Raw genomic sequence first — 27,723 nt, forward strand, 5'->3', positions numbered from 1 at the left:
TCCACTCACCTCAGCCTCCCAAAGGCGCGGGATTACAGGCTGAGCCATTGAGCCCGGCTATGTTCTCTCATTTTTTAAAATAAATTTTCCTGGAAACTCTTAGCAATGTACTTCATTCTAGAACACTGCTATCAAATGGAAGAAAATACGCTTCTAGAAAGTAGAGATGTTTTCTAGAAGTTTATACATGCAATAAATTAGTATCTATACTAATGGAAGCAAAAGAGAAGTTTAGAGCAACAACTTAATAAAAAATGTTTGTCACTTAGGCTACAAAGAACATGTAGGGGCAAAAGGAATTTAGTAGAAATCTTACAGATAATTCAGGCAAATTGAGCCTTTCATTACCTATGTGTTTACTATTTTGTGGTGATCAGGTTATTTGAAGGGCCATTTACAACTCTTTATTTAAAAATAGTGGATCACTAGTACCCTGTCCTGACCACATCACATGATATTCTCAAAATGTAATTTGATATTAATGCAAAAATGTCACTCAAACTTCAAAATCCTATAAAATATAAGGTAAAATGCAAACAGAAGCAAGGGACATGGATTACTGATAATAGCAGTAATTTTAGTGTAGTTTTCTGATTAGCTTCATAAGCAGAGAAAAGTTAATGAAAACATAAAACATACTCGTTAGGTGATAGAGGATGTAAAATTTAAAATAAATGGAGTTCTTGAGAGATATAGTAAAACTAATGTAACATTTTCTGTGCTACTTTTATTAAGACCTATTGCAAAAAAGTTGAGTGAAAACAATCCAATTTTATTTTGTAAAATCAGGCCTATCAAAGGTACTAGAATAAATAAATCCTTAGGCATCAGCAGTGAGTTAGAGATTCAGACTATGTGGCCTAGGTACCAGATCAGGCTTAACAAACTTAAGTATCTCCCTGTCGAGTTTCTAAGGATAAAGTAGAAATGAGTGCAAACCAGTTTTCTCAGTGTGTCACTGCCAGGCAATCTTCTAAACCACCCCCAATCTTGCCCTTCATCTTTAAGAAAGAATCCATCTTCTTATAAGCCTATTTTTTGATACATGAATGCATATTTGCATACATTGGGGATATACTTATTGATAAGACCAGAACCTAATTATAGAAGTCACCACAAGTGCTTCTTTAATCTGTTGTTTATTTTCAATCAAAGAAATACAAATGAAAACATCTCTGTGTATTACCTAGTGTACTGTATGTGGTCATTCAATCATTTATCCAATCTTATTTTTATAAAATTAAACAGTTTTTAAAATATGTCTCATGGAAGGTAGGATAGAATTTTTTTCTGTTTTCTTGGGAATAAAATGTACTTTACTGCCTAGATGTGAACCCTTGTAACATATTAATATTACCCTCCTTTGAAAACAATCTTTATAGCAACCCAGGAGGCAAGCTGTCAGCTATGAAAACTTTGGAAACTAATGATTATTAAAAGTTGCTTACAGAGATAAAATATGACTCCAGGAATATTTATTTTTCATGTCATTAAAAAATATCCTTCTCTAAAAACAATAACCCTTCAAGATAAAAACATGAATTAATTTTTTATTAAACTTAGCCCAAAAGATTTACAGACCAGATTTTATTAGAAGTTACATATTTTGTAGTTCTCAGCATATAGTGGACTGCCAGAAATATTAATAATTCAAATCTGTGTTTGAATACAAATGAATCCCTACATGGCCTGTTTTGATTATTAATGGAATCAATTATATACCTCCCTAGTACAGTTACTGTGGTTGGGAATAACAGTTAATAATGAAAAACTAAGGAAAATCGTAAAAACATAATCTCTCACAATACAAAATATTTCTACCATACAAAGGAAAGAGAAAATGCAGTGGTGACAAGGCCTTCTCCCTTCTCTCATTTTACTCATCAGCAAGAAATTCTTCTGCAAGTGTATGTTATTGTTCTTTTCCAAATACAAAGAAGTAGACTGGTGTGTTTCAAAAGAGCCACCATTTTTTTTTTTTAAAGTGAGAAACACTTAAGTTATTTTCAATACAGGAGTGGTGGGACTGTTGAAGCCACCCCCTTCCCAAGGGCCCCTAAATTGTTTTGAAGCATAGAACATTGTGCCTTCATTCAGAGATTCCACGGTTACAAGTATTCACAGAAATATTCAGTGGTTTTCATATTGCTTTAGATGTGGTGATTTTATGAGTGTAAAATAGAGCAGTGCTGCTAGTCTGGTTAAAGAGAAAGGATGCTGTGTGAACGTGTATCTGTATGCCTTTGCTTATCATTTCAGGAAGAGGCTGAGACATTTCTCCCAGGAGCCACCAGCTGGAAATCTACGACTTTTAAGAAATAGAAGTTTTATGCATGAAAAAAAATCCATGTAAACATTACAGGTTCTTCTAGAAATCATTTGGCAAGCTTTATTCATTTAATAAGCTTAAGCCAAGTGAATGTATGACAATATCTATTCTAGTAGAGTAATAGATTTGTGTATACATATATGTGTGTGTATATGTATATACATGTATGTATACGTATACACACACACACACACATTTTAAGCAATGTAAAGAGATGTTTGCCATCATCAGAAGTGTCTGGATGCTGATGGTAACCACTTTGAGCACCCCTTGTAATTGTAGAAGTCAAACGTAACTTGTATTCATCTTATTGAGTATTACAATTTTGATGCAGTTTTTCCTTTCTTAAAATGTGTCTACATATTTTGGCACCCTCTCTATGTACACATATACATATTATACCTATTTGTGTATATTATATTACATGTTATACACATGTGCTTATATACAGAAATATTATATATGTGTATAATATGTGTATATATGTAATGCAGATAAATTATATATAATTTATGGTGGAAAATTATTGCACACATATATATGTATAATAACTTTCTGTTCTCAGGCCAGGAGATTGGCTTTGCTAGATAGGAGACCATTTCATTGTCTCTTCATGAAAGACTGATGGATAATGTGTGAGGTAACGTAATTACAGTCAGTCCCCTATATACAAACCTTCAAGTTAGAAACCTTCAAAGATGTGAATGTGCATTCTCATGTCCAGTCATGTAAGTTAGTTCATGTGTCTGGCATACATTGTCACGTGCTGTACTGCAAGATTTAAAAAGTTTTCTTGTTTTCTTTATTTTTTATGTTTGTTTTTTAATGTATTATTTGTGTGAAAAGTATTATAAAGCTATTACAATGCAGTACTATATAGCTGATTGTGTTAGTTGGGTACCTAGGCTAACTTTGTTGGACTTACAAACAAATTAGACTTATAAATGTGCTCTCAGACTGGAATTCGTTTGTATGTAGGAGACTTACTACATTGCTTTGATCACTTTCCACTCACCCTGTTATGGGTAACATGCCACTTAAAAAAACAGTTGACTCCAGACTCTAATAGTTATTGTTTGTTTCTAAACCACTAATTTATTGCTTTACTAATAATTCCTGTTCACAGTAGCACTATAATAATATGAGTGTACGATTATTTACCTCAGACCTGCTTATTATGGCACACACTTCCAGGAACAACAGATCTCTGGGAATATTGTCTTCAATGCCTTAGATTACTTAAGACCTCATACTTTCTGTAATATAAAGGTTCATCATAAGTACAAAAGAAAATATATATACTGTTCGTGTAAATATCAAATAGAAATATGTCTTTTAAAAAAGTTCTTATTGCCAGGCTCGGTGGCTCAGCCTGTAATCCCACGCCTTTGGGAGGCTGAGGTGAGTGGATTGCCTGAGCCCACGGGTTCAAGACCCGCCTGGGCAACTTGGTGAGACCTCATCTCTACAATAAATCAAAATGAGCAGGGCGTGGTAGCGCACGCCTGTAGTTCCAGCTACTTGGAAGGCTGAGGCGGAAGGATCGCCGGAGCCCAGCAGAACGAGGCTGCGGTGGCCGGGAGCGGCCACTGCACTCCAGTCTGGGCAGCAGAGTGAGACTCCAACTTAAAAAAAAAAAAAGTTCTTATTACCTGATGTAAATTTGATGAAGGCCAAATATCCTTTTTTTTTTATAGAGAAGCACAGTCTAAAACTCAGCTTCTTGGGTACTTTCTACTAGCAAAGAATAAGTTTCAGAATTATAAAAATAATAATCTGCAACTTGCTTACTCCCCCTATCTAAATAGTATAACCAGTAATACCAGCAAAATGTAATTATATCTGGGTCCCTTCTTTAAGACAGTTTTTCCCAGGAAACATTATTCTAAGATAATTTACCTTTCTCAGAACTTCTAAGGTTTGACTGACAAGAGCTTAAATTATAATCAGACATTCTAGTTTGTATATCAAATTTTGTCAATTCAAGTTTTTATTACATATATCTCAGAGCAGCATTTTTTTGTTTTTTATATTTTTAAAGCAGTGGTGGAAAAATAAATTTACATCAATATTCAATATTTTTAAGACGCTATCCTATGTTTTTCTTTAAATTTATTTTTTTCCTTATTTTACCACAATTTACTTTGAGAAATTTTTATGTTTATTTTATAAACTTACTGGAAATGAAAATGTTTGAAAGCTTTTAGATCATGTGTTTAAGGTCTACAGCTGAGTAATGATCAGAGTTGAATGGACCAGAGTTGATTTAGATCAGAGAAACAAGAGCAAAATCATAGATGTGTTATGTTGATAGTCATGGCAGTGCCTTCACAATGTAAAAGATTGAATACTTCTCAATGTAACAGTACTACTGTGTCAATATAGCAAACTTATTTCAGGTTTCTTCTTGTCTACCACTTCGGAGCTTCAAAAACATGAACCTGAAAGTTACTTATTCCACTAAGCATATAGTCCACATTTAAGAGCTGCAAAATATTTCTAATTGTAACAACACACAAAAAAGCTCTAAGAATTTACTGGAAATCTTTTTATAATTCTTTCTTATTAACAAAAAGAAAGAAGATATGAATGTGGTAGCAAGTGAATTCATATATGTAGTATATATTTTAGACTTTAGAAACAGTAGAAGAGAAATTCATTCAATCTATTTTTAAAAATATGTAGAATTTCTTGTAAATTAAGATTTCGATTTCCTCACGACTTTTCATAGTTAGATGGTTTGAAGCAAATTGTGTGGACACTAGCATAGCTTAAAAACAAACAAAAAATGGAAACGCCTAAGTTTATTCATGTCCTTGTCAGGCTGCAGTAATGCATGCGGTGGGGGTCAGCTAGAAGTCATCACTCAATGAATTTTGGTATAATCATAAAATAAAAAGAGAAAGAGAGAAAAGGATGTAAAAAAAAGAAAGATTTCAAGAATCCTATTAAATGTCTTCCATTAGAATTTCTCTTCCTGTAATTTTTTAAAACTAGCTAGATCCTTTTTAATATCTTTAACATACCATTCACTCTACCATTTCCCAGTGTACAGTACAATATTGTCAACCCACATGCACATTATTATGTAATAGATCACCAGGACCACCCTCCACCCCTCCATGACTGAAACCCTTCACTCACAGAACGACTCTCCCTCCCTCTCCCCCTCTACTGGACCCTGGAAGCCATCTTTCTACTTTATGTTTCTGTTTGACTAGTTTAGCTACCTCCAAAGTGAAATCATGCAATAGTGTGTGTGTGTGTGTGTGTGTGTGTGTGTGTGTGTGTGTGTGTGTGTGTGTCCCTTAGCATCATGTCCTTAAGTTTTATTCATGTTGAAGTATATGACAGGGTTTCTTTCTTTTTAAAGCCTGAATAATATTCCATTGTATGTATGTACCATATTTTCTTTATCCATTTATTTCTCAGTGGACATTTGGGTATTGGTCAATGAAGTTTTGATTATTGTAAATACCTTTCATGTAATTTTAAATTTGGTTGAATTTGTCAGTTGTTCTATCTTTAAACTGCCCACATGGTTATTTTGCTTTCCTTTTTTAGTTTGTAGCTAAGATGATGAAAATGTACATATGTGTCTACTTAATATTCATTACAGATTATTTTTCTTATTCAATGCAGATATGTAGGTGACAATAAGTTAGTCCCATGGAATATAAAATAGCACAGCACAGTGATTTGATAAATAATGAGATGCTCTCTGTCATTGCAGGATGAGTCTGCTTCAGCTGACAAACAGTGTAAACCAGAGGCAGGCCAGACTACTTATTCCACATCAGCTGTTCCAGGCTCACAGGAGGTGTTATACATCAACGGAAATGGGACCTACAGTTACCATAGTTACAGAGGGCTAGGAGGGGGACTGCTAAATCTGAATGATGCTTCCAGTAGTGGTGAGTCTTTTTTCTAGATTCCTTTTTTTTTCTTTTTTCATTTGGAGGTGGGAAATTTTCTAAACCTGAGAGAAAAAAAAATGGATATCCTATGGTAAGCAACAGTCAGTGCCAATCTGCTAAAACAAGATCATTTAATACCTAATGAGTGTCTCCCTACATGGATCTCTCTCTCTTTTTTGCTGTTTTTGAAAGTAGCAGCACTATTATGCAATTGAATGATTGCTTTCTATAGTAAAAATTTAAAAGTCAACTAAAAAAATAGTAAATGTTTTTTTCTAAATAGCAATACATTCTGCCCCCAAAGCTATACAGCTTTGTACTACTTTTTATGCTATTCACTAAGAGTAATAACATGCCATCTCAATGTTCAAAGAGGATTTGATTTAGAAAATTTGAGGCACCAGAAACTTTACTGACTTGATGAAACATACATAGTCATAACTAAGTACATACAAAATGAAACAACACATGAAAACAAACCATGACTCTCCAGACAATTTGCTGATGATGGGCATGATCTGTCAGGAGTGGTATGTAGGAGCCAGCCCGTGTTGGCTCTTGCCTGGAACATTTTTAGGATGATTGAACTTGTATACCAGCATGAATTCCCAATGAGTCAGAGATTTAAATGTATAATATAAAGCCATCCATACCTTAGAAAAAATATATATGGGTGACTTTCTTATAACGAAGTGGTTAAAAAAAATAAAACAAAAAAAATTTTTCCAGCTATAATTAAGGTTCTGAAAAAATAAGATTAATTACACACATTCACACACAACTTTTGCATAACAAAAAACATCATAAGCAAATGAATGTCCGCTGTTGTCATTATTATTCTCTGCAATTACAGTTGTGTATCTTTTTAAATTTTGTTCACTTATAAATAAATATATTTGTAACAATCTTACCTCTACCTATAAGATTCAAGCTCTTTGAGGGCATTAGAGTTTCTTTTATATGTAACCCATACACATTAAATTATCCATGTACTAAGGATTATCAATAAATGTTGCTCATTCAGTTGTCCAAAAAAAGAGATAAATATCAAACTGGAAAATTGTTAACTACTTATACTAAAAAGATGTAAGAAGTCAATATATAAAGGTCTTCTAAATACAAAGAAGAAATATACCCAAAATCATATAATAAAAATGCCAGAACTACAAACACACAGTTCCCAGAAAAGGCAATACAGAGGCCCTTTAAATATTTGTAAAATTTTCAATCTCACTCACTCCTAATAAGAAAATGCAGTTTCTAACTATCAGATTATCAAAGATCCAAATGCTTAACAGAATATTTGTTGACAAGACTGGTATTGCTCAATGCAAAGTTGGAGTAGAATTTGAAAATATCTAGAAAAATTAAATATGCCTTTGCCATTTGACCCAGCAATCTCTCTATTAGGAATCCATTTCAAAGACACAATGGAAAAAGTACAAAAAGAGATATTCACAAGGCTATTTATTGCAGTGTTATTTATAATGCTTTTTAAGGGGTTACCAGTAAAAATACCCATCCATAAATAGCTAGTTCATTAAATTACAGTGCACTCAAACAAGAGAATAGCATGCAGCCATAAAAAGATTGGGAAATGTCTTCATGTATTATTTTATGGTGATCCCTAGGTGGTGAAAAGTACTTTTAGAATTCTAACATTCATAAAAAAAGGATTTATATAAATAGAAGCATAAACTATAATCTTTAAAATACAACTGAAGTGGGAGTGGGAAAAGAACAGTAGAAGGGACAGGGATAAAAAGCTAGAACACTGAACATACTTGGTGTCCATATTTTGATTTGTAAATTTAACTTTGGAACAGTGTACATGTGTACATAATTATGAAACTTTTTAAGAATCCATAAAATTGAAAGAAAAATGATACAAATGAACTTTTATGTTTAATGAACTGTTGGCATAGTCCTACAGAGAGGAACTTGTACAAGTGATTTTTAAAATCATAATTTAACCCCCATAATCGTTCAAGTCAGTGATAAAACCTTAAAATATTTTTAGTAATCATATTCTTTGGGGGGGATTGCTGTCTGTGTGTTGTTATTTGGAAAGAAGTGTGGTGATTTTTAAAAGAACTAAACATTGACCTTCCATATGACTCAGCAATCCCCCTACTGAGAATGTACCTGGAGCAACCCAAAGAAGCCTACACAAAAGATACCTGCACACACATGTTTATTGCAGCACTATTCACATTAGCAAAAACATGGAACCAACTGTGCTGCCCATCAAAACTGGATTGGATTTTTTAAATGTGGCACATATACACAATGGAAAATTATGCAGCCATAAAGAAGGACAAAATTATGGACTTCACAGCAACTTGGATGGATTTAGAGTCTATCATACTCAGTGATCTATCACAGAAACAAAAAACAGAGTACCACATGTTCTCACTCATAACTGGACCCTGAACATTTACTGTAATACTATAAGAAAGGGATTGGCAGTAACTGGATACTGCCGGGGGTGAAGGGTGCACAAATCAATAAAGGTACCTGTTCTCAAATCAGGCAAAGTGGGAACCAAAGGGAGGCCCAAACTTTACCTGTATGATGACTACTTGTATACCAAATCCTGAATTGTACCCCACATCTTTAAAATAAAAATAATAATAATAAAAAAGCAAATCTGCAATTATGGTGGTGATAGTGAAAGCAGGGGTTTTCAGCAGGCGTCAAGGTAGATGTAGATATAAAATCAATTTAAGCAAAAACTCCACAATCTTGAATTTGTGTTTTTAAAATTTATATTTCCTATTTTTTTCCTACTGAAAATGCCCAGACACAAAGACCAGTTCGAATTTGAGATTTTGAGTTGGGCTTGGTAGGCTTTTATTATATTTGGAGAGAGATTACATTGTTAGTGTGACAAGAGTTTATACTCTAGGAAATCATTTACCTTTATGATGTCAGATATACACTCCAAGAGCATTCAGGATTGATTTTTCTGGAAGGTTGGGGCTCCTAGCTTTGCCTTAAAATTCAGGTCCTTAAGGACAGGATCACTAAGCTTTAATCTGTGTTACTTGTCTCCCAGATGAGAGAGAGAGAGAGAGAGAGAGAGAGAGAGAGAGAGAGAGAGAAAGAGAGAGGAGAGAGAGAAGCGAAAAGAGAGAGAGAGAGAGAGAGAGAAAGAGAGAGAGAGCAGGGCAACTCCCTCGAGTTCCCTCCCCTCTAGGAGATTTTCTATTCTCTCAATAAATCTTGCTTTCTCAGAGAGAGAGAGAGAGAGAGAGAAGAAAAAAGAAAGAGAAAGAATAAACCATCTCTCAGATATAAGAGGATAAAGAAAGATGCTTATTTTAGAAATAAGTTAACTTTCAAGTATATATTCAGCTTTTCAAACACAAATAAGCCCTCTCAGCTATTTTAAGTATTTTTATTTAGGTAGCAAATGAATAAGAAAGCCCAAGTGCAAAACCAGAAAAAGAAAAAACACAAACAAAAGGAAAGGATTCTTTCAGTCTTTAAGTCTAGAAATTTGAACACTTCTTTTTTAGTGTTTTATATAAAAAATAAGAACTTAAGCACTAAATTGTAAAATTGGGGGGGGTGTGCTCACCAAAAATTTTGATATAACTTTTTTTGTCTCCTAGATTTAAAAACATTTCTTGTATTAATTTATTTAAAATCAACCAGTGACAACTACTACCATTTGTTGAATCCTGTGGTACTTCAGTGTAGTCTTGATTTAATCCTTATACAGTCCTATGAGGTATGCGCTGCAATTTGGAGGAAAATTTTTATAAAATTGACTGTGCTTCCACTTTTAAAAATAATGCCTACAGACCAATTCCTTTCTATATGCCATAATTGGATACTATTGTGTGAAGCTCGGAGAAGTTGAGTGACTTGCCCGAAATTCTTTCTCTAATAAAGGAGGGAGCCAGGATTTGAACATAGGCGTTCTGGTATCAAAGGCCACATTCTAAACCACTGACCTAATAATCTCAATGTTTGTGGAACCAAATACTAAAGTTAGTGTTAGTTCCTACTCACCACAAATTTATGTTCCATTTCTGTAGAGTCTCCTATTCTGAACATTTCATGTAAATGAATAAATCATATGTGGTCTCTTCTCTGGAGTTTTTCACTTAGCATAATGTTTTCAAGGTTCAAGTTATAGATACTTTATTTTTTATTGCTAAACAATATTTCATTTTATAGATTGCAATATTTTTAGCTATTTATTTATCATGATGGGCATTTGTGTTTTGGCTACTTTGGCATTACTATAGATAATGCTGCCATAAACATGTCTGTACAAATGTGTATGCACATGTGTTTTTAATCCTTTCAGATATATAACTTGCAGTGGAATTGTTTGTTTATATGTATGGTAACTCTATGTTTAACATTTTGAAGAAATAACAGACTGAACATAGTATGTCTTTCCATTTATTTCAATCTATTAAAATTTATTTCAACTACATCTTGATATATTTACAGTGCAAGCTTTGTACTTCTTTTGTTATTTTATTGCTAAGCATTTCACTTTGTTGATGCTAATATAATTGGAATGTTTTTCTTAATTTCATTATTTTTTATGTTAAATCAATCTTGTATTACTGAAATAAATTTATTTGGTCAAGGGATATAATTCTTTTTATATATTGCTGGATTCAGCTCTCTAATATTTTGTTATAAATTTTTGTGTCTGGATTAATAAGAAATATTGACCTGTAGAGTGAGTGTGTGTGTGTGTGTGTGTGTGTGTGTGTGTGTGTGTGTGTGTGAGAGAGAGAGAGAGAGAGATCTTTGGTCTTGGCATCAGGCTAACACTGGCCTCATCAAATGAATTGGGAAGTGTTGCCTCCTCTTCTGTTTTTTGAAAGATTTTTTTGGCATATTGGTGTTAATTATTTAAATGTTTGATAGAATTTAGAGGTGGCATAATCTGAGTCTAGGCTTGTCTTTTCTCCTTTATTGTTATTATTATTATTATTATTATTACTACTACTAACTCAGTCTCTTTACAGAAGACTACTTATATTGTCAATTTCTTTTGGGTCAGTTTAGGTTTTTGTGTATTTTGGGAAATTTGCTCATTTCATCTAAATTATCGAATTTATTAACAAACAATTGTTCTTAGCCTTTCTTCATAGTCCTTTTTATTTTTGTAATGTCAGTCATAATGTTCTCTGTTTCATTTCTGATTTTAGTAATTTCAGTGGAGTTGGAGTCTCACTCCACTACCCAGGCTGGAGTGCAGTGGCATGCTCACAGTTACCCCAGTGTTGACCTGCTAGGCCTCGGCAATCCTTCTGCCTCAGCCTTCCAAGTAGCCAGAACAACAGGTGCACACTACCACACCTGGCTAATTTTTTATTTATCGTAGAGACAAGGTCTCACAAAGTTTTCCAGGCTGGTCTTAAACCCATGGGCTCAGGCAATCCACTCTCTTCAGCCTCCCAAAGTGCTGGGATTACAGGCTGAGTCACCGAGCCCAGCCAATATTACATATTATACGGAATCTGTAGATGATTTACTGTATACATGGGGATACACATAAGTTATATGCAAATATTGTGTTGTTTTATATGAGGATCCACTGATTTTTGTATCCACAGAGTGTCCTGGAACTTATTCCTCATGGATACTGAGGGACAACTGTATTTGAAGTCTGGTTTTCTCTTTACATATAGACATTGATACATATAAATTTATTTCAAAGCATTGTTTTATCTGCATCTCTTAAGTTTTGGTATTATGTGTTATTTTCATTTACTTCAGAGCATTTTCTAATTTAACTTGGTATTTCTTCTTTGACTCACTAGTTATTTAGTAGTATTGTTTAATTTCAACATATTTATGAATTTCCCAATTTTTTTTTTACTATTATTGACTTCTAATTGTATTTCATTGTGGCCAGATAAAATGTCTTATACAATTTTAATTTTTTAATTTTATTGAAGCTTGTTTGAAGATGGATGATAACCCAGTATATGGTCTATTCTAGAGAATGACCGTGTATACTAGAGAATGTGTAGTCAGCTGTTTGTGAGGGATTATTTTGTAACTGTGTTGGTTTATAGTGTTGTTCAATTCATATATATATATATGCTCTTCTGTCTAGTTTTTATGTTTATTATTAAAAGAAGGGCATTGAAGTATCCAAATACGATTGTTGAATTGCCTATTCCTGCCTTCATTCTGACAGTTTTTTACTGTGTTTATTTTGGAAACTTTGTTGTTAGGTGCATACACACACACACACACACACACACAGACACACACACACATATATTCACACGTATACATGTATACACATGTATATGTACATATGTATGTATCTCCTTTGTGGATTGACCCATTTATCATTGTAAAATATCCTTTTTCTCCAGTAACTTTTTGTGTTTTAAAGTCTATTTTGACCAATATTAGTTATTTCTATAACATCAAAAAACGACAACAGTGGTGAGTCATGGCGGTCATGCTGAAAATGAAGAGAAGTGAACAAAGGTTTGAACACAGAGGTGACATATTAGAGACTAGGACAAATTGGGTATTGCTCACCTCTACTTTTATATAATCAAAAACAATTTATCTTTGCTCCATAAATGGTTAAATACTTTTGAATGCCGAATGCAAAAGAAAAATGTCAAGCCTCTTGTTTAAAAATCAAGAGTTTCAAGACATTGACAGTTGAGTATTAGTCTAAGTATGGAACTTTTCTGAGCACAGGATACTGTGGGACCACACATGTTTTATGACCCACATTGCTCCTTTCATGTATTTAGCAAGTGAGAGGAAAGCATTGATTTTTCATGAAAAAAGGCAGAGGGATACTAGTGGTATGAAAGATAGTGAATACAAGAATAAGAAGGATGAAAACACTAGTGAAAATATTTTGAGAGAGTTCTTTTGAAAGAGAAGAGAATTTTGAGGCAGGAGCTCCCAAATTTGGGTAAAATTTAAACCGAAATTTAGAGAAAAGTTTTGTTAGGTGTTAGTAATGAGCAAAGTTCTCAAAGATCAAAGTTTTTGATCTTTAGCCCTATCTCCACAGAAACAGGCAAATTTGATCGATCAGTCCATTTCCTGGGCTTCTATGGGCTCTCATTGTTCTTAGAGAAATTATATTAGCCAGTTCTTCTAGTCTCAAGGTGCACCCACCCGAAGTTTTCTTTGACCTGCTTCCCCATTTTTCCCATTCCCCCACCACCAAATCCTCATAATTTATTGCTCATCGTTTATGTAAATCCAGAATTCCAAGTCTAAATCTGGTATAGTCATACATTCTCATTACACAGACAGATTCATGTGCACACACATACATTATCACACTACATTGGTATTCATTTCACATAGGAAATCTGGTATATTCTAGGCATTTACAGATTGAATGTAGATATTATGGTAATATAATATGCTGAGTTCTACCTTGTCTATAAGTATCTCCCCAAAAATCTTCACTGTCATAGAATGATAGAGCCTAAAGTGACTTGAGAAATTATCTGATAGTAACCTCTTTGTTTTTTAAAAACTGTAAAGAAATAAATAAGCTTGGAAAATTAAATGACTTACTCAAGGTCATAGACAGTGTATGATGAGATAAGGATCTCCTCAGAGACACAGCAAAGAACAATCTCAAAGAATTCCAACTGTCTTTGGAGTGCTGAGAAGAAACAGAAGTGGCAGACTAGCCAGTATGGCATTCAGCAAAATAAAATGATGTGACTTTTTTTGAACAATGGCTTTGGGTTGAGTGTAACTAAGTTAAAAAAAAAAGGAAAGAAAAGAAAAGAAAATCAAAAACAAAAAAAGAAAGAAAGAAATGACAACAAAAAAACAGCAAGACTAGTACTGGCAAACAACTTTAGACCTTAATCAAAATAACTTGTCCAGTGCATATTTTACAAAGGATTCTAGCAATGGCAATTGTAGCAAGAGAAATGGTTCATTCCATGTCATAAAGGAGCTACAAATTCCATTTCCCTGGCAAGAATACATACTATCTGTAACATTGCTGTTGTCAACTGCTGTTTTGGTTTTGTTTCGTTTGTGATTGAGTCACAGAAAGGCAGCTAGATTAATTAGGTCCACAATTTCCTCATTTGGGAACTTTCTTCATAAATTCTGTCAACTCCAAATGTTCTGACTTTTGAAAATTGTATTATCTTTTTAAAAAATTTTTATTTTAAAGATGTGGGGTACAATTCAGGGTTAGCTATACAAATTGTATTATGTCTATTACTTTTTCACCTTCAAGACATCAAAATACTCATAGTCATTCCCTAACAATTTTGGAGCTGTGGAGAAAGAAACCACATACATATGCATACATCTTGAGAGCTAAAAAGGACACAGCAGAAGATTAGCATTATATTAGATGCCAACATCCCATCTGATGGCTGTCAACTTCAGTTCATCTAAGTTTGAGAATTCTTCATTTTAGGAATGTAGAGCTCTGAAAAGTGTGGAAGGGAACAGCAATTCCAAGAAATCAAGTTGAATTAGACTAAGTCAACTTAATTTATAAAGCTGATGAAAAGAATAAAAATCCAAACTATTAACTGGAGAAACTGGAAAGGATGATGCAGGTTGGCAGCATAATTAGGAGGAAAAGATGGAAATAAGACATTTATTTTCAGAATCTTTAAAACGATTGTTGTAATAACAACATGAACCCTGCAGATTATATCATGTTTAAGAATAAAAAGGGATACCTTAGCATTTCGATTTAACATAAATATTATTGAGTTTCTATGTTCATTTTTTCTGAAAATTGCAATGTAACAATATAACTTTAAGAAAAACAGTTGAATCAATGATCTCAAGAAACTTAGGGATCAAAAAGAGCGATCTTCTTCCTTATATATACATCAAAATCCTTTAAGTTTCAATCAAATACTTTCTTCTTTGTGAAACCTTACTTTACCTCACCATCCTTCCAATCTTTGGAAGATCAATTACTCTTCTACATGTGTCTTTATTCTAACACTTACCTCTTTGATTTGTGAGATGTATTTTAAAATATTTTTCCCTAAATAGATATACACTCCTTGAAAGCAGAAATTTGTTCACTATTACATCTCCCTAAGTAAGGCTATATGTATAGTAAGTGCTCAATAATATTGGCTTAATAAGACATTTTTAAAATCAAATGTTTGATGCTACAAGTCAAAAAGGCACAGAAATAATTATGTGCTTATCTTGGAAGGCGGGAGTGAGGGGTTTGTCCTAGAAAAAGCAAAGGAATCAGAGGCAATAAGAATGATTCAATTGAATTTGAATATTCTGTGGGTGGAAGAGGAAGGCTCCAGTTCATCATCAGTCGATGGGTCTCCAGCAGCTATAGAGTTTTATAAACTCCTGCCTAATTTTGAATATAATAGCAATAGAAAATCTTGTTTGTGTTAGAGACTCCACAGCAAGGAAATAGTCTGTCTACCATTGGTGCCAGGTGCCCTTCAAATCCGTCATTAGCCAACCTCCATTTGTTTAGAGCTGGCAAGGGTCTGCACCCAACAATCCAAATTTTCAAGTTGGAGCATTATCAAAATGACAGCAGTTACAATTTGTATAAAGAATGTATTCAAATGATCCTACTGAAATGAGAAGCAAGAAAGCAGCCAATCCTCCTGTTATTATTACATCCTATTTACATAAGACTCGGGATTGCTTTCTTTCTATCAGGAAGTTCACAGTGAGCTGTCTAAAGAGGGCAATTGTGGTTCACTGCTGTTATTCTTTGGATCTCTTGTGTCTAAATGATATGCATAATGCATATGTTAACTCCTGATGTTTCCTCTCCACAAACTCCATGGGGCAGATTTTTCAATTTCTTTTTCAACTCTGATAGAAATGGGCTGATACACAGACCAAAATCTATCAAGACGGAATTGTAGTAATAATGACCATAATAACTAACATTTGTATGGTAAGTTCTTGTTTGCTTGACTCTTTACATTCATTATCTTCCCTGCTCTTCATTCATATTCAGAATTGTTGCCTCTAATGATTCTCTGGGCCTTTAATTATGAGTCTAAGGAAGCTTGGCCCTAAGATTCACCATCACATTAGAAGTGGTTCACCATGGTATGACTGCTGTTGTATGTTGATAGCACCAGGTGTTATCATCCTGAAACATCACTTTTCATCTGAAATTTTTGAAGGAACACTTTTATCCATTCACTGTTATCCATTCACTCCTCACCTCCCATTCACTCTTCAGTCCACTATAACCAGCTTCTCCCCATCATTTTGCTAAAACTTGTCTGGTTAAGTTAATCAGTGATTCCACTTTTTGCCAAATGAAAGATGCCTTTTACCCTAATTTTTACCAAATTTCTTGGGTATATTTGAATCTGTTGTTGAGTAGAGGCCTGAAGAGTCCACTCTCCTGAAATCCACACTAACACACTCTCATGTCACCTTGTGCTCCTCAGATCATTCATCTCCTGCTGTTTTTCCAGGCTTTTCCTTCCTACTCATGCCCTTCCATGCAGTAATACCTGCTGCCTCTCACAGGTGTCCCTCGAACCCTCTTGCTCTGCACAATGTCCAAATCTGCATAACTACCCTCATTCTTTCTCCCTGAGTTTCAGATTCTATATCCAGTTCTACCAGAGAGATTGACCTAGATATCCAGAGAAACTAATATTTAATTATTTAAAAATAAATTCTTGGCCAGGTGCAGTGGCTCATACCTGCAATACCAGCGATTTGGGGGACTGAGGCAGGAGGATTGCTTGAACCCAGGAATTTGAGACCAGCCTAGGCAACATAGCAGGACCTCATCTCTACAAAAAATTTTAAAATCTAGTTGCACATGGTGGTGTGCCACTATAGTCCCAGCTACTTGGGAGGCTGAGACAGAGGGATTGCCTATGAGGTAGAGGCTCAGTAAGCCATCATCATGACACTGCACTCCAGCCTGGGCAACAGAGTGAGACCCCAACTCAAAAAAAAAAAGAATTCTTTATCCCCATATATATTTCCTATGTCTGGATATATTGCCCACCTCATGGTTGATTAGCATCTCCTATACCTGACTCACCTCAGCTATTACATTTCCCTATATCTTTTCTGGTTGCCTCACACATTTTCTGGCTAGAATTTCTTCCCATATGTCCCTATGATACCCTAAGCATATCTCTTGTTATTTAACATGTCTGTTATGTTCTTTTTTCTAAACTAGACAAAGACATGGGCAGGCAAGGTTAAATTTTTTTTAAACTCTCATTTCACCAGTGTCAGGAGGTATCTGGCTTATATTAGTTTTCAATGAATATTAAATTGATACATGAATGAGTGAAATAAATTGTTCCAATAAAATATTATGCCTCTTTGGAGATCTTAACTAAATCCAGTTGAGCATGGGAATAAACAGTTGAAGCCAAGGGTGTCTTCTTAAAGTTTTCTATCTTTTTCTCTTAATACCCTGAAGAGTATTATACATTCCAACAAAATTGAAGAAGGGGAAATGTTTCTTATCAAACATTCCAGAGAAATAGTTTTGAAATATGTAAATTCTGCTTTAAAATCTATGCAGCTTAAACCTCTGATTCAGGAAAGAAATGTTTGCCATAGTTATCCAGGGACCTAGGAAGGTGCACTTTTCCTCTTTGCCCTAAACTTTTAACAATCTGCTCCTGCCACATGCAAAGTAGTGCAGATGTACAGGGAGGAAACCACTGTCATCCTACTCCAGGAGACGAGCTGGATGTTTCTGTTGTATGAAAAATAACATAAAGTCTTTTATGTAAAACTGTGTAGATAACAGTTTTGTAGAGAGCCTAAAAGTAATTCACAGAAGCTAAGCAATCCCCTATGGCAAATTTATGTGTCCTTTACACAATGGGAAGATCTACTTGATGGGAACACATTATGTGAAGAAAAGTGACTGTGTGATCTAATTGAAGTCAACATAATTGGGATTATGCAGTTATTGTGTCTCAAAGGAGTTCTAATTAAACCTGAGTGAGTTATCAAAGCATGTTCTACAACACATAGTGAAGCTTTGTTCATGGAAAACAATGTGTTGTATTTAGACATGCTTCCATCACAGCGTCCAGCTAGTTGCAACTCTTCCATGTGTGTTCCTTGGATAACCTGACTTAGTTAGGGTATTTTCCTACTTTTAGACCTGATTTATTTGTGTCCTTATTTGGATAGTTTTGACTCTCGCTTCCTTTCAAATATAAGTTTATCTAGATCTGCTCTATCCAGCATGATAGACACTAGCCACATGTGGCTATTGAAATTAAAATTAATTAAAATTAAACAATATTCAGTTCCTCCATCACAATGCAATTTATTTAAAGTGTTCAACAGTCAAAGTGGCAAGGAACTATCATATTGAATGTACAGAGAAACACTTCCATCATCACATAAATTTCTATTACAGGGTACTAATTCTAGCCTCTATTCTCATTTTATTCACAGTATTATATTGGTTATTGGCTAGTTTTGTTTGAGCATGAGAATAATCGGTTGAAGTTAAGGAAATCTTTTATTTTTAAAAAATTTGATTTAGCTATTTCTTTTTTTTTAAACATATTTTTTATTTTGAAATTGTGGGGTACAGTTAAGGGTTAGGTATACAAATATGCATCATTCAGGCACTCTTCTTAAAGTTTACTATCTTTTTCTCTTAATACCCTGAAGAGCACAACATTGAAATGTTTTCTACATTTATTCCATCAGATTCATTGCACTTAATCACTTACCATTTATCATTCACTCCTCAATGAAGTAAATGGGTCAGTAAGCAACCTATGGAAACTTAAATGGTGATTCTTAAATAATAATGCTTTGAATTCAAACTTCCTGGCTTTTGCATAACTTTCAGTCACTTCAGGATGCTGAGAACAAATCCATATATCAGCCATAACACAGGTATTGAACAGCTATTAGGAATAGGCTGAGATTACTTTAAAACTAGAAACAAAACAAACAACTTGATTGTGACGAAATTTGAAATTGTGTGGTGTTTAGGAAAAGCAAGATATTTGATTTGTGACCACATGTTTAACCCTGGACTCATTCTTTGCTTCCAGGTTTTCCACATAAAGTATGATAATAACCTAGAATTCAGATGACATTGTGAATTATTGATACCAGTATATATTGGGATACGTAGAGATTCACAGAGATTGCGAATTTAATGATTGAAAATTATGTTAATCACTTGCTGGAAAATTATATTAATTATCTGCGAAATAGTGCATGTTTCAGTTGATCTGACTGAACCCTCAAATCTTTCACTGGGTTGCTGTGGGTCAGAGGGCCTCTGAGAAAAGCGATGAAAAGGGAGGTGAGTGGCCTTGTGTGTTTGCTGGACTATCCAGCACTTGTAATTGGTTTTATAGTTCGACATTGATCAGGCAGCACAGCTTCTTAAAAGCCTGTTCTCTAACTGTGGTAAAATGGATCTTTGTGTACTCTTAAGAGCCTCTTGGGACTTTTGTGTTGTGTCTGCTTATTGAAGGGAAGAATGAAAAGAAGACCCCTTTAGTGTTCTGGGACCTTGCTTCTTGAGCCTGCTGGTAAACCTTTCACAGGCTTTCCAGGTGACATGTGCTCATTATGGTTAGTTTGGGTTGTAATCCAAATATAACCTCCTCTGAACTTTGACACATTCTCTAGGGATAGAGCTGAGCAACCCAGTTAAATTTTACCAGTCTCCCCAGTTCTCTGTCACTTAGGAAGGAACTCTCCTGGGAAGCTCAGACCATTTTGCTTTGTTAGGGAGTCAGAAATTGCTTTGTTTGGAAATTGAACTTCCCTCAGCTCAGGTACTGATGGACCTACAGGAATAGACACCAGACATCTTGCCTACCCCCTTGAAAAACCCTGAGTCTGTCTGCTTGAATCATTCTAACAAGGTAGTCATGCCAGATGTGCTTTATTTTTTCTCTCATGTTAAAATTCTCACATTTTCAGCATGATTACAATTATAATGCTAATATTTTCTTCTGTGATTTCAAAACACAAGGTAATTTTAAAATGCCATTTGGCTCTTGGCTAATATACAAATGCTTTTTCTGAAAGCCCTCCTCCCATGCATATACAATCACTAGAACTAGTAGAAATGGATGCATTTGAATGTGAGTCCACATATACAAATTTGGTCTCCTGAGCTGCTATTTGGTCTATTCACTGAAACTGAAAATTAAAAATGATTACAAAATTAAATGTGTGGTGACTAACAATCTGGCCAATATCCAAATGGCTACAGGGAGAAACAAATTATTTCTGGTCATTTAAATCCATTAGGGAATGTAAACCTCTTTAGTGCTCTGAATAGATCTAAAAGTAGCTTGTATGCTACTCTGAATTTAGATTTTTTTGTTTGTTCATTTCTATTTCTGGCAACATAAGTTGCTGTCTCTTTTGTGTCCTTTAGGACAATATTCTAGAAATAATTAAGTTTTAAAACACTTTGTTCCTGAAAACATATTTATGAACACAATGTATTCATAATTGTAAGGAAGATCATACTATGTTTATTTGTGTTGTGTTTTTCAAAGCACACAAGTTGTATGTTTGTAATATACTCACCTCTTCCATATTCACATCTTCTGTGGGCCATTCTTCTCCCACTCCTCTGTCCAGCAATGATCTGCCCCATGATTTCTTCTGTTTCTTGTAAAATATTAATTTGCTTTTTTAAAGAATACCACATGGTCCCCATGCTGTACAATAGATTTCTTGAACTTATTTCTCCTATATAATGATAAATATGTATTCTTTGGTCAAACTTTCCCCAATCTCCTTTCCATCTCCAGTCTCTGGTAACCATCATTCTACTCTCTACTTCTCTGAGATCAAGTGTTTAGATTCTACATAGGAACGAGATCATATGGTATATATCTTTCTGTGCCTGGCTTATTAAACTTAAAGTAATTTCCTTTTTGAAAAACACCAAGAGAGTGGATGTTAAGTATTCTTACTAAAACAAGAAAGATAACTAGGTGAGGTCATGCATATGTTAATAAGCTAACCATTTCACATTGTATAGATACTGCAAAACATCATGTTGTTCACAATACATGCAATTTTATGTCAATTTAAATATTAGATATATTTGAAAAAATATGAATTTGCTTGTTAAGCCACTTAATAACAAAGGTAAGAAGGTGGAAGAAGGCCATTAACTTTAATGGAAATCTTCATTACTGCTATCTGGTTTCACATAAAGGAAAATAGTTTGTCTAGGTTCACAAAAATGATTGTGCTTAACTGTTAAATTTCTTGATGTTTGATGAAGCAATGTAAATATTGATAAATCATTAAGGAAAAGCAGGTACATATACTCTATTTCAAAATACAGCTACTGAAAATGCTGTTTCTTAAACCTTTATTTTTACCTCTGTGGTTTATTGACTAATGGGATAAAAGAAGTAGTTCTTTTGGCATAAATACTCTGCATTTCACAAGTCACAGGTTTTAATCATTGTAAATTGAATGTGAAGCTTCTTTCTAAATATACAGAATAGCCATGTTTGCTGACCTTCCCTTCGGTATAATGATTCAGCTTAATTATAGCCTACTGCTTGCCACAATTTTATCATTTATTCTTTTAGAAAATTAGTGTTTGTTCTTCACTTTAAATTATTCAACTATAAAAGGAGTAAGAATGTTCCATGGATATCGGGATTGACCCACCCCAATTTTACCTCAACTTCCATGTTAAAATTACCTTGCCTATATACTATTTAAACATCTTCTTAATATATAAGTTGATTAAAATATTTTGAGTCTCTTTTGGCAAAAAGTAAAACAGAATGATCTCTAAGAAGTGTAAAAACAAAAGGATCAAACTAAAATATTTCATGTGCTCTTTGTCCTATAAATATATAACTTAACTTATATTAATAGGATCCTGTCAAAATGATATATCCTATAATGTGATTTTTACAATTATTATCTGTATATAGTATGCTTTGAGGAATTTAAAACATGTGAAAACAAATTGTATGTCACTGGTACCTACATATTTGATAGGTTATTGATAGTAATAGGAATACTGGAAAACCGCTGAAAAGTAATATTTTTTTTTTCTAATTTAGTGCTTTAAAACAATCAGTGAGAAATTAAGTCACCACACCTTAAGAAGTTTTTACTAAAAATATGTTTCAACTTAATAATGACTAAACTGATAGTCAGTTTTAGAGTTTTACAATCTTATTGTAATATTGTATTGCAACAGTAAAGTTATGTATTACCAATATGATTGTTAATTACTAGTAATCCAAATTTCAGAGGATTTAATACTTCACCAATTTACATATATCTTACTTCATGAGCCATCAGTGTGTATGTTATGGTTGTTGTCCTAAGTTTTGAAATCACTCAGTAAAAAACTACCAAATTTAATCACTGTGGGATAAATATGTGTGTCTGTGCTTGTGCTCAATATCCAGGAATTTAAAATAATGCAGATTGCCATTAGGCATGCAGATCAAAAAGCAACTTGTGTTAAATCTTTATCTTTGAACATGTCTTGGTAATTATCTCAAAACTTTAAAAGTGATTTAGAATCGCTGCCCTTTGGAATACTGGGGAGAACTTATCTTGAATAACATAGATAAATGTGATGGTTAGCCAGGCTCAGTGGCTCAGCCTGTAACCCCGTGCCTTTGGGAGGCTGAGGTGAGTGGATTGCCTGAGCCCGCAGGCTCGAGACCCGCCTGGGCAGCGAGACCTCATCTCTACAATAAATCAAAAAATCAGCCAAGCATGGTAGTGCATGCCTGTAATTCCGGCTACTCGGAAGGCTGAGACGGAAGGATCGCTGGAGCCAGCAGGTCGAGCCTGCAGTGGCCGGGAGCGGCCACTGGACTCCAGTCTAGGCAACAGAGTGAGACTCCAACTCAAAAAAAAAAAAAAAAGTGATGGTTAATTTTATTTATTTATTTTGTATTTCAATAGCTTTAGGAGGTAAAAATATTTTTGGTCAGGGCTTTAAGTGTAATTATCACCTCCATCTGTGCACATTGTACTTGATAGGTGATTTTTTTCATCCCTCTACCCCTTGCTGCTCCTTTCTGAGTCTCCAGTGTCCATTATACCATTCTCTATATCTTTGCAGATCCTTAGTTTAGTACCTGCTTATATGTGAGAACATGGGGTGTTTGATTTCCTGTTCCTGCATTAGTTCACTGAGGATGATATTCTCCAATTCCATTCAGATTGCTGCAAAATACGTTATTTCATTCTTTTTGATAGCTGAGTAGTATTCCATAGTGTATATATACCACGTCTTCATTATCAACTGATTGATTGATGGGCATGTAGGTTGATTCCACATCTTTGCAGCTGTGAACTGTGTTACAATGAACATACAGGTGTCTTTTTCATATAATGACCTCTGTTTCTTAGGGTAAATACCTAGTTGTGGGATTGCTGGATCAGATGGTAGATCTACTTTTACTTCTTTGAGAAATCTCCATACCAATTTCCACAGAGGTTGTACTAATTTAAATGCCATACATAGTGTTTAAGTGTTGCCTTTTCTCTGCATCCACACCTGTATCCATTCTTTGTTTTTCATTTGATTTAAAAAAAAAAAAAAGATAGCCATTCTGACTTGTATAAGGTACTATCTCATTGTGGTTTTGATTTGCATTTCTTTGGTAATTGTGATGTTGAGCACATTTTATATGCTGGTCGTTTGTATATCTTCTTTGAAAGATGTCTGTTCATGTCATTTATCTACTTTTTAATGGGGTTATTTGCTTTTATATTACTGATTTATTTGAGTTATTTGTAGATTCTGAATATAAGTTTTTGTCATATGTATAGTTTGCACAGTTAGAAGAAAAGAAATAATGAGGATCAGAACAGAACTAAATGAAATTGAAATAAAAAACAAAGATCAACTAAACACAAATTTGTTCTTTGAAAAGATAAACAAAATTGACAGCCATGAAGTAGATTAATTAAGAAATGAATAGAGAAGATTAAAATTAGCTCAATCAGAAATGAAGATGAAGACATTACAACCAATAAGAAGGAAATTCAAAAGACCATCCAAGACTATTATAAACACCTCTATGCAAACCAGCCGGACAGTCTAGAGCAAATGTATAAATTCTTGGAAACAACCCCACAACCTTGAATCAGAAGGAAACAGAAACCTTGAACACACCAATAACAAGTAATGAGATTGAAACAGCATTTAGAAATCTCCTGGAAAAAAAGTACAGGACCTGATGGATTCACAGCTGAATCCTAGAACACCTTCAAAGAAGAATTGGAACCAATTGTACTGAAGCTATTCCACAAGACCAAAGAATCCCCCTAACTTCTATGTGAGGACAGTATTACTCTGATACCAAAGCCAGAAAAAGATATAACAACAAAAGAAAACTACAGACCACTATCCCTTATGAACATAGACATTAAAATCTGCAACAAAATATTGGCAGACTGAATTCAATAGCACATTAAAAAATGAAATACACCACAACCAGGTGAGTTTTATCCAGGAATGTAAGTGTGGTTTAACATTCACAAGTCAATAAACATGATTCACTACATAAACAGAATTTTAAAAAAATAATATTATCATTTCAATAGATGTAGAAAAATAATTTCATAAAATCCAGCATCTATTCATGAGAAAAACCCTCAGCAAGATAGGCATAGATGGAACTTTCCTCAAAATAATAAAAGCTATATATGACAAACCCATAGCCAATGTCATCCTAAATGAAGAAAAATTGAACACATTCCCCCTCAGAACTGGAACAAAGCAAAGATGCCCACTTTCGCCTCTACTACTCAACATAAAATAAAGGGTATCCAAAATAGAAAAGAAGAAATCAAACTATCTCTGTATGCCAGTGAGGTTATCTTATACCTAGAGAATCCCAAAGAATTCTCCAAAAGAATCATGGACTTGATAAATGAATTTTGTAAAGTTTCTGGGTTCAAAATCAACACACACAAATCAGTAGCACTGCTATACACCAATAGTAACCAAGCTGAGAATCAAATAAAAAACTCATATTTATAATAGCAGCCAAAAAACTAAAATACCTAGGAATATATTTAACTAAGGAAGTGGAAGATCTCCACAAGGAAAACTACAAAACTCTGATGAAAGAAATTGCAAAGGACAAAAACAAATGGAGAAGCATCCCGTGCTCATGGATTGAAAGACTCAACATTATTAAAATGACCATATTACTCAAAGTAATATACAGATTCAATGCAAGCCCTATCAAACTACCAATATCATTTTTCACACAATTAGAAAAACAATCCTAAAATTCATATGGAACCAAAAATGAGCCAAAATAGTCAAAGTAATCCTAAGCAAAAAGAACAAAGCTGGGGGCATCACATTGCATGACTTCAAATTATACTACAAGGCTGTAGTAACCAAAACAGCGTGGCACTGGTACAAGAGCAGACACATGGACCAGTGGAACAGAATAAAGAATCAAGAGATAAACCCAAATACCTGCAACCAACTGATCTTAACAAAGCAAGCAAAAACATATAATGGAGAAAGGACACTTTATTCAAGAAATGGTGCTGAGAGAATGATAGCTACATGCAGAAAAATGAAATGTGATCCCTATCTCTCCCCACATACAAACATCAGCTTGAGATGAATTAGCAACTTAATTGCCACACCTTAAACTATAAAAATTCTAGAAGAAGACCAAAGAAAAACTCTCGAAGACATTGGTCTAGGCAAATAATTTTTGGCTAAAACCTCAAAAGCAAATGCAACAAAAACAAAAATTATTAAGTGGGACTTAATTAAACTAAAAAGCCTTTACCCAGCAAAACAAATCATCAAAAGAGCAAATAGGCAACCTATAGAATGGAACAAGACATTTGCAAACTATACATATGATTGTTAATTTTATGTGTCACTTTGATTTGCCTATAGGGTGCCCATATATTTGATCAACCATTATTCTGTATATGCCTGTGGGGTTATTGCTGAATGAGATTAGCATTGAATCAGTAGACAGAGTAAAGCAAATTGATCTCCCTAATGTGGGAGCGCACAACCCAATCAACTGAAGGCCTGAGTAGTACAAAAATTATGAGTGAGAGGGAATTCTCCGGCCTAACTACTTGAGCTGAGACTGTGGTCTTTTCATGCTTTTGGACTGAAACTAAACCATCAGCTTTTCTTGGGGCTTGAGCTTGCCACCTTTTGAACTGTTGGCTCTCCTAGTTCTCAGGTCTTTGAACTCAGACTAGACTTACACCATCACCTCTCCTGGGTCTCCAGCTTGCTAACTATAGATCTCAAGACTTCTCAACTTCCATAATTGCATGAGTCTATATATATAGATTGGTTCTGCATCTGTCTATATAGATTAGTTCTGTTTATCTGGAGAATGAGTCATATCATCCTTAGACTTTAACATGAATGAATAAAATAAATAAATGAATTATTTCTTTTTATCATTGAGAGAATTTAAAGAAGGAAAGTATCCGAGTTAAGAATCTGACCTCACATTTATTGGACCATTTAACATTCATAACTTTATTTCATTTTCCTTGCTCCAACAATCTGACAAAAAGACAAAGAAAATAGTATTATTCTGTTTACTTGTGAATACCATGGAGGATAAATGATTTGCCCAAATTCACATAACTTTGGAGTTTCTACATTGAGATTTGAACTCAGGCTTTTCACTTGCTAGTCTTGTCTTTTCACTATGTGCTATATCTTTTCATTTGTATATTAAATGAAATTTCATTGTTGAAAGATGAACCTTCTGTTTGAGTTCAAATTCATTAGTAGGTTTTTACTATTTACTTGAGTTATCAGTGCTCTGACACAGGTAGAGTTTCCATTTTATTTACATCTTTAAAGAGTTTTCAAATGTTTCTAGAAATAGTTTAAAAAATCATAAATATGCAGATAAATTTTACAACTGGCAGTGAAAAATTGTGACTTTTTTTTTCATTCCCTTAAAGGTAGTATAAAATAAATGTGTAAAATAATAAAACAAAATTCTAGTCTTTCCTGAGGGCAATCTGGAGTTGTCATCGTATCTTGCTCCTTGATTACTATACTTCTTACTAATTATTGGAAATTTCTGGAAAATAAGACTTTAATTTTAGGCAAATGAAACCAGTAGTCTAAGCAATCATAATATTTTTTACCTCAGGGGGCTCTGAAAAATGATAAATGAATACTTTATTCTTTTTAGTTTGAGAATTGCTTCCTGTTACTTGAAAAAATGTATATACATGAATGTAAATAAATACATAAACAAATAATAAAATGAATTATTATGCCCTCACATAGTGTGTTTGATTCAAGTTGTTAAAATAAAGTAACTCCTCTATACTAAAATAATTGTGTGTTTTCCCACAAGCCAAAAAATGTCTGGAAACAGAAACATACTAAGTGTTTTTTTTTTTCTTTCTTTCTTTCTTTCAAATTTCTAAGATTGCTGGGAAAGCAATTCACACTTTAGGATGACCTAAAGTCACCCTATGGTTTATCAAAGTGATTAGTCAGGT

General features: G+C 34.0%; 1 protein-coding gene across 3 annotated transcripts in view; it reads left to right on the forward strand.

Annotated features, from left to right (window-relative positions):
- Positions 1–27,723, forward strand: part of NOL4 (nucleolar protein 4) — a 282,271-nt gene that overhangs the window by 243,079 nt on the left and 11,469 nt on the right. For all 3 annotated transcript variants that reach the window (XM_021713940.1, XM_008061040.2, XM_008061041.1), the window contains one exon: positions 6,063–6,243. In XM_021713940.1, the coding sequence (XP_021569615.1) occupies positions 6,063–6,243 (181 nt within the window). The remainder of the gene's footprint in view (positions 1–6,062; positions 6,244–27,723) is intronic.

This window comes from Carlito syrichta, unplaced genomic scaffold, assembly GCF_000164805.1.
Source record: "Carlito syrichta isolate Samal-C Ts95f unplaced genomic scaffold, Tarsius_syrichta-2.0.1 Scaffold304984, whole genome shotgun sequence".
NCBI lineage: Eukaryota > Metazoa > Chordata > Mammalia > Primates > Tarsiidae > Carlito > Carlito syrichta.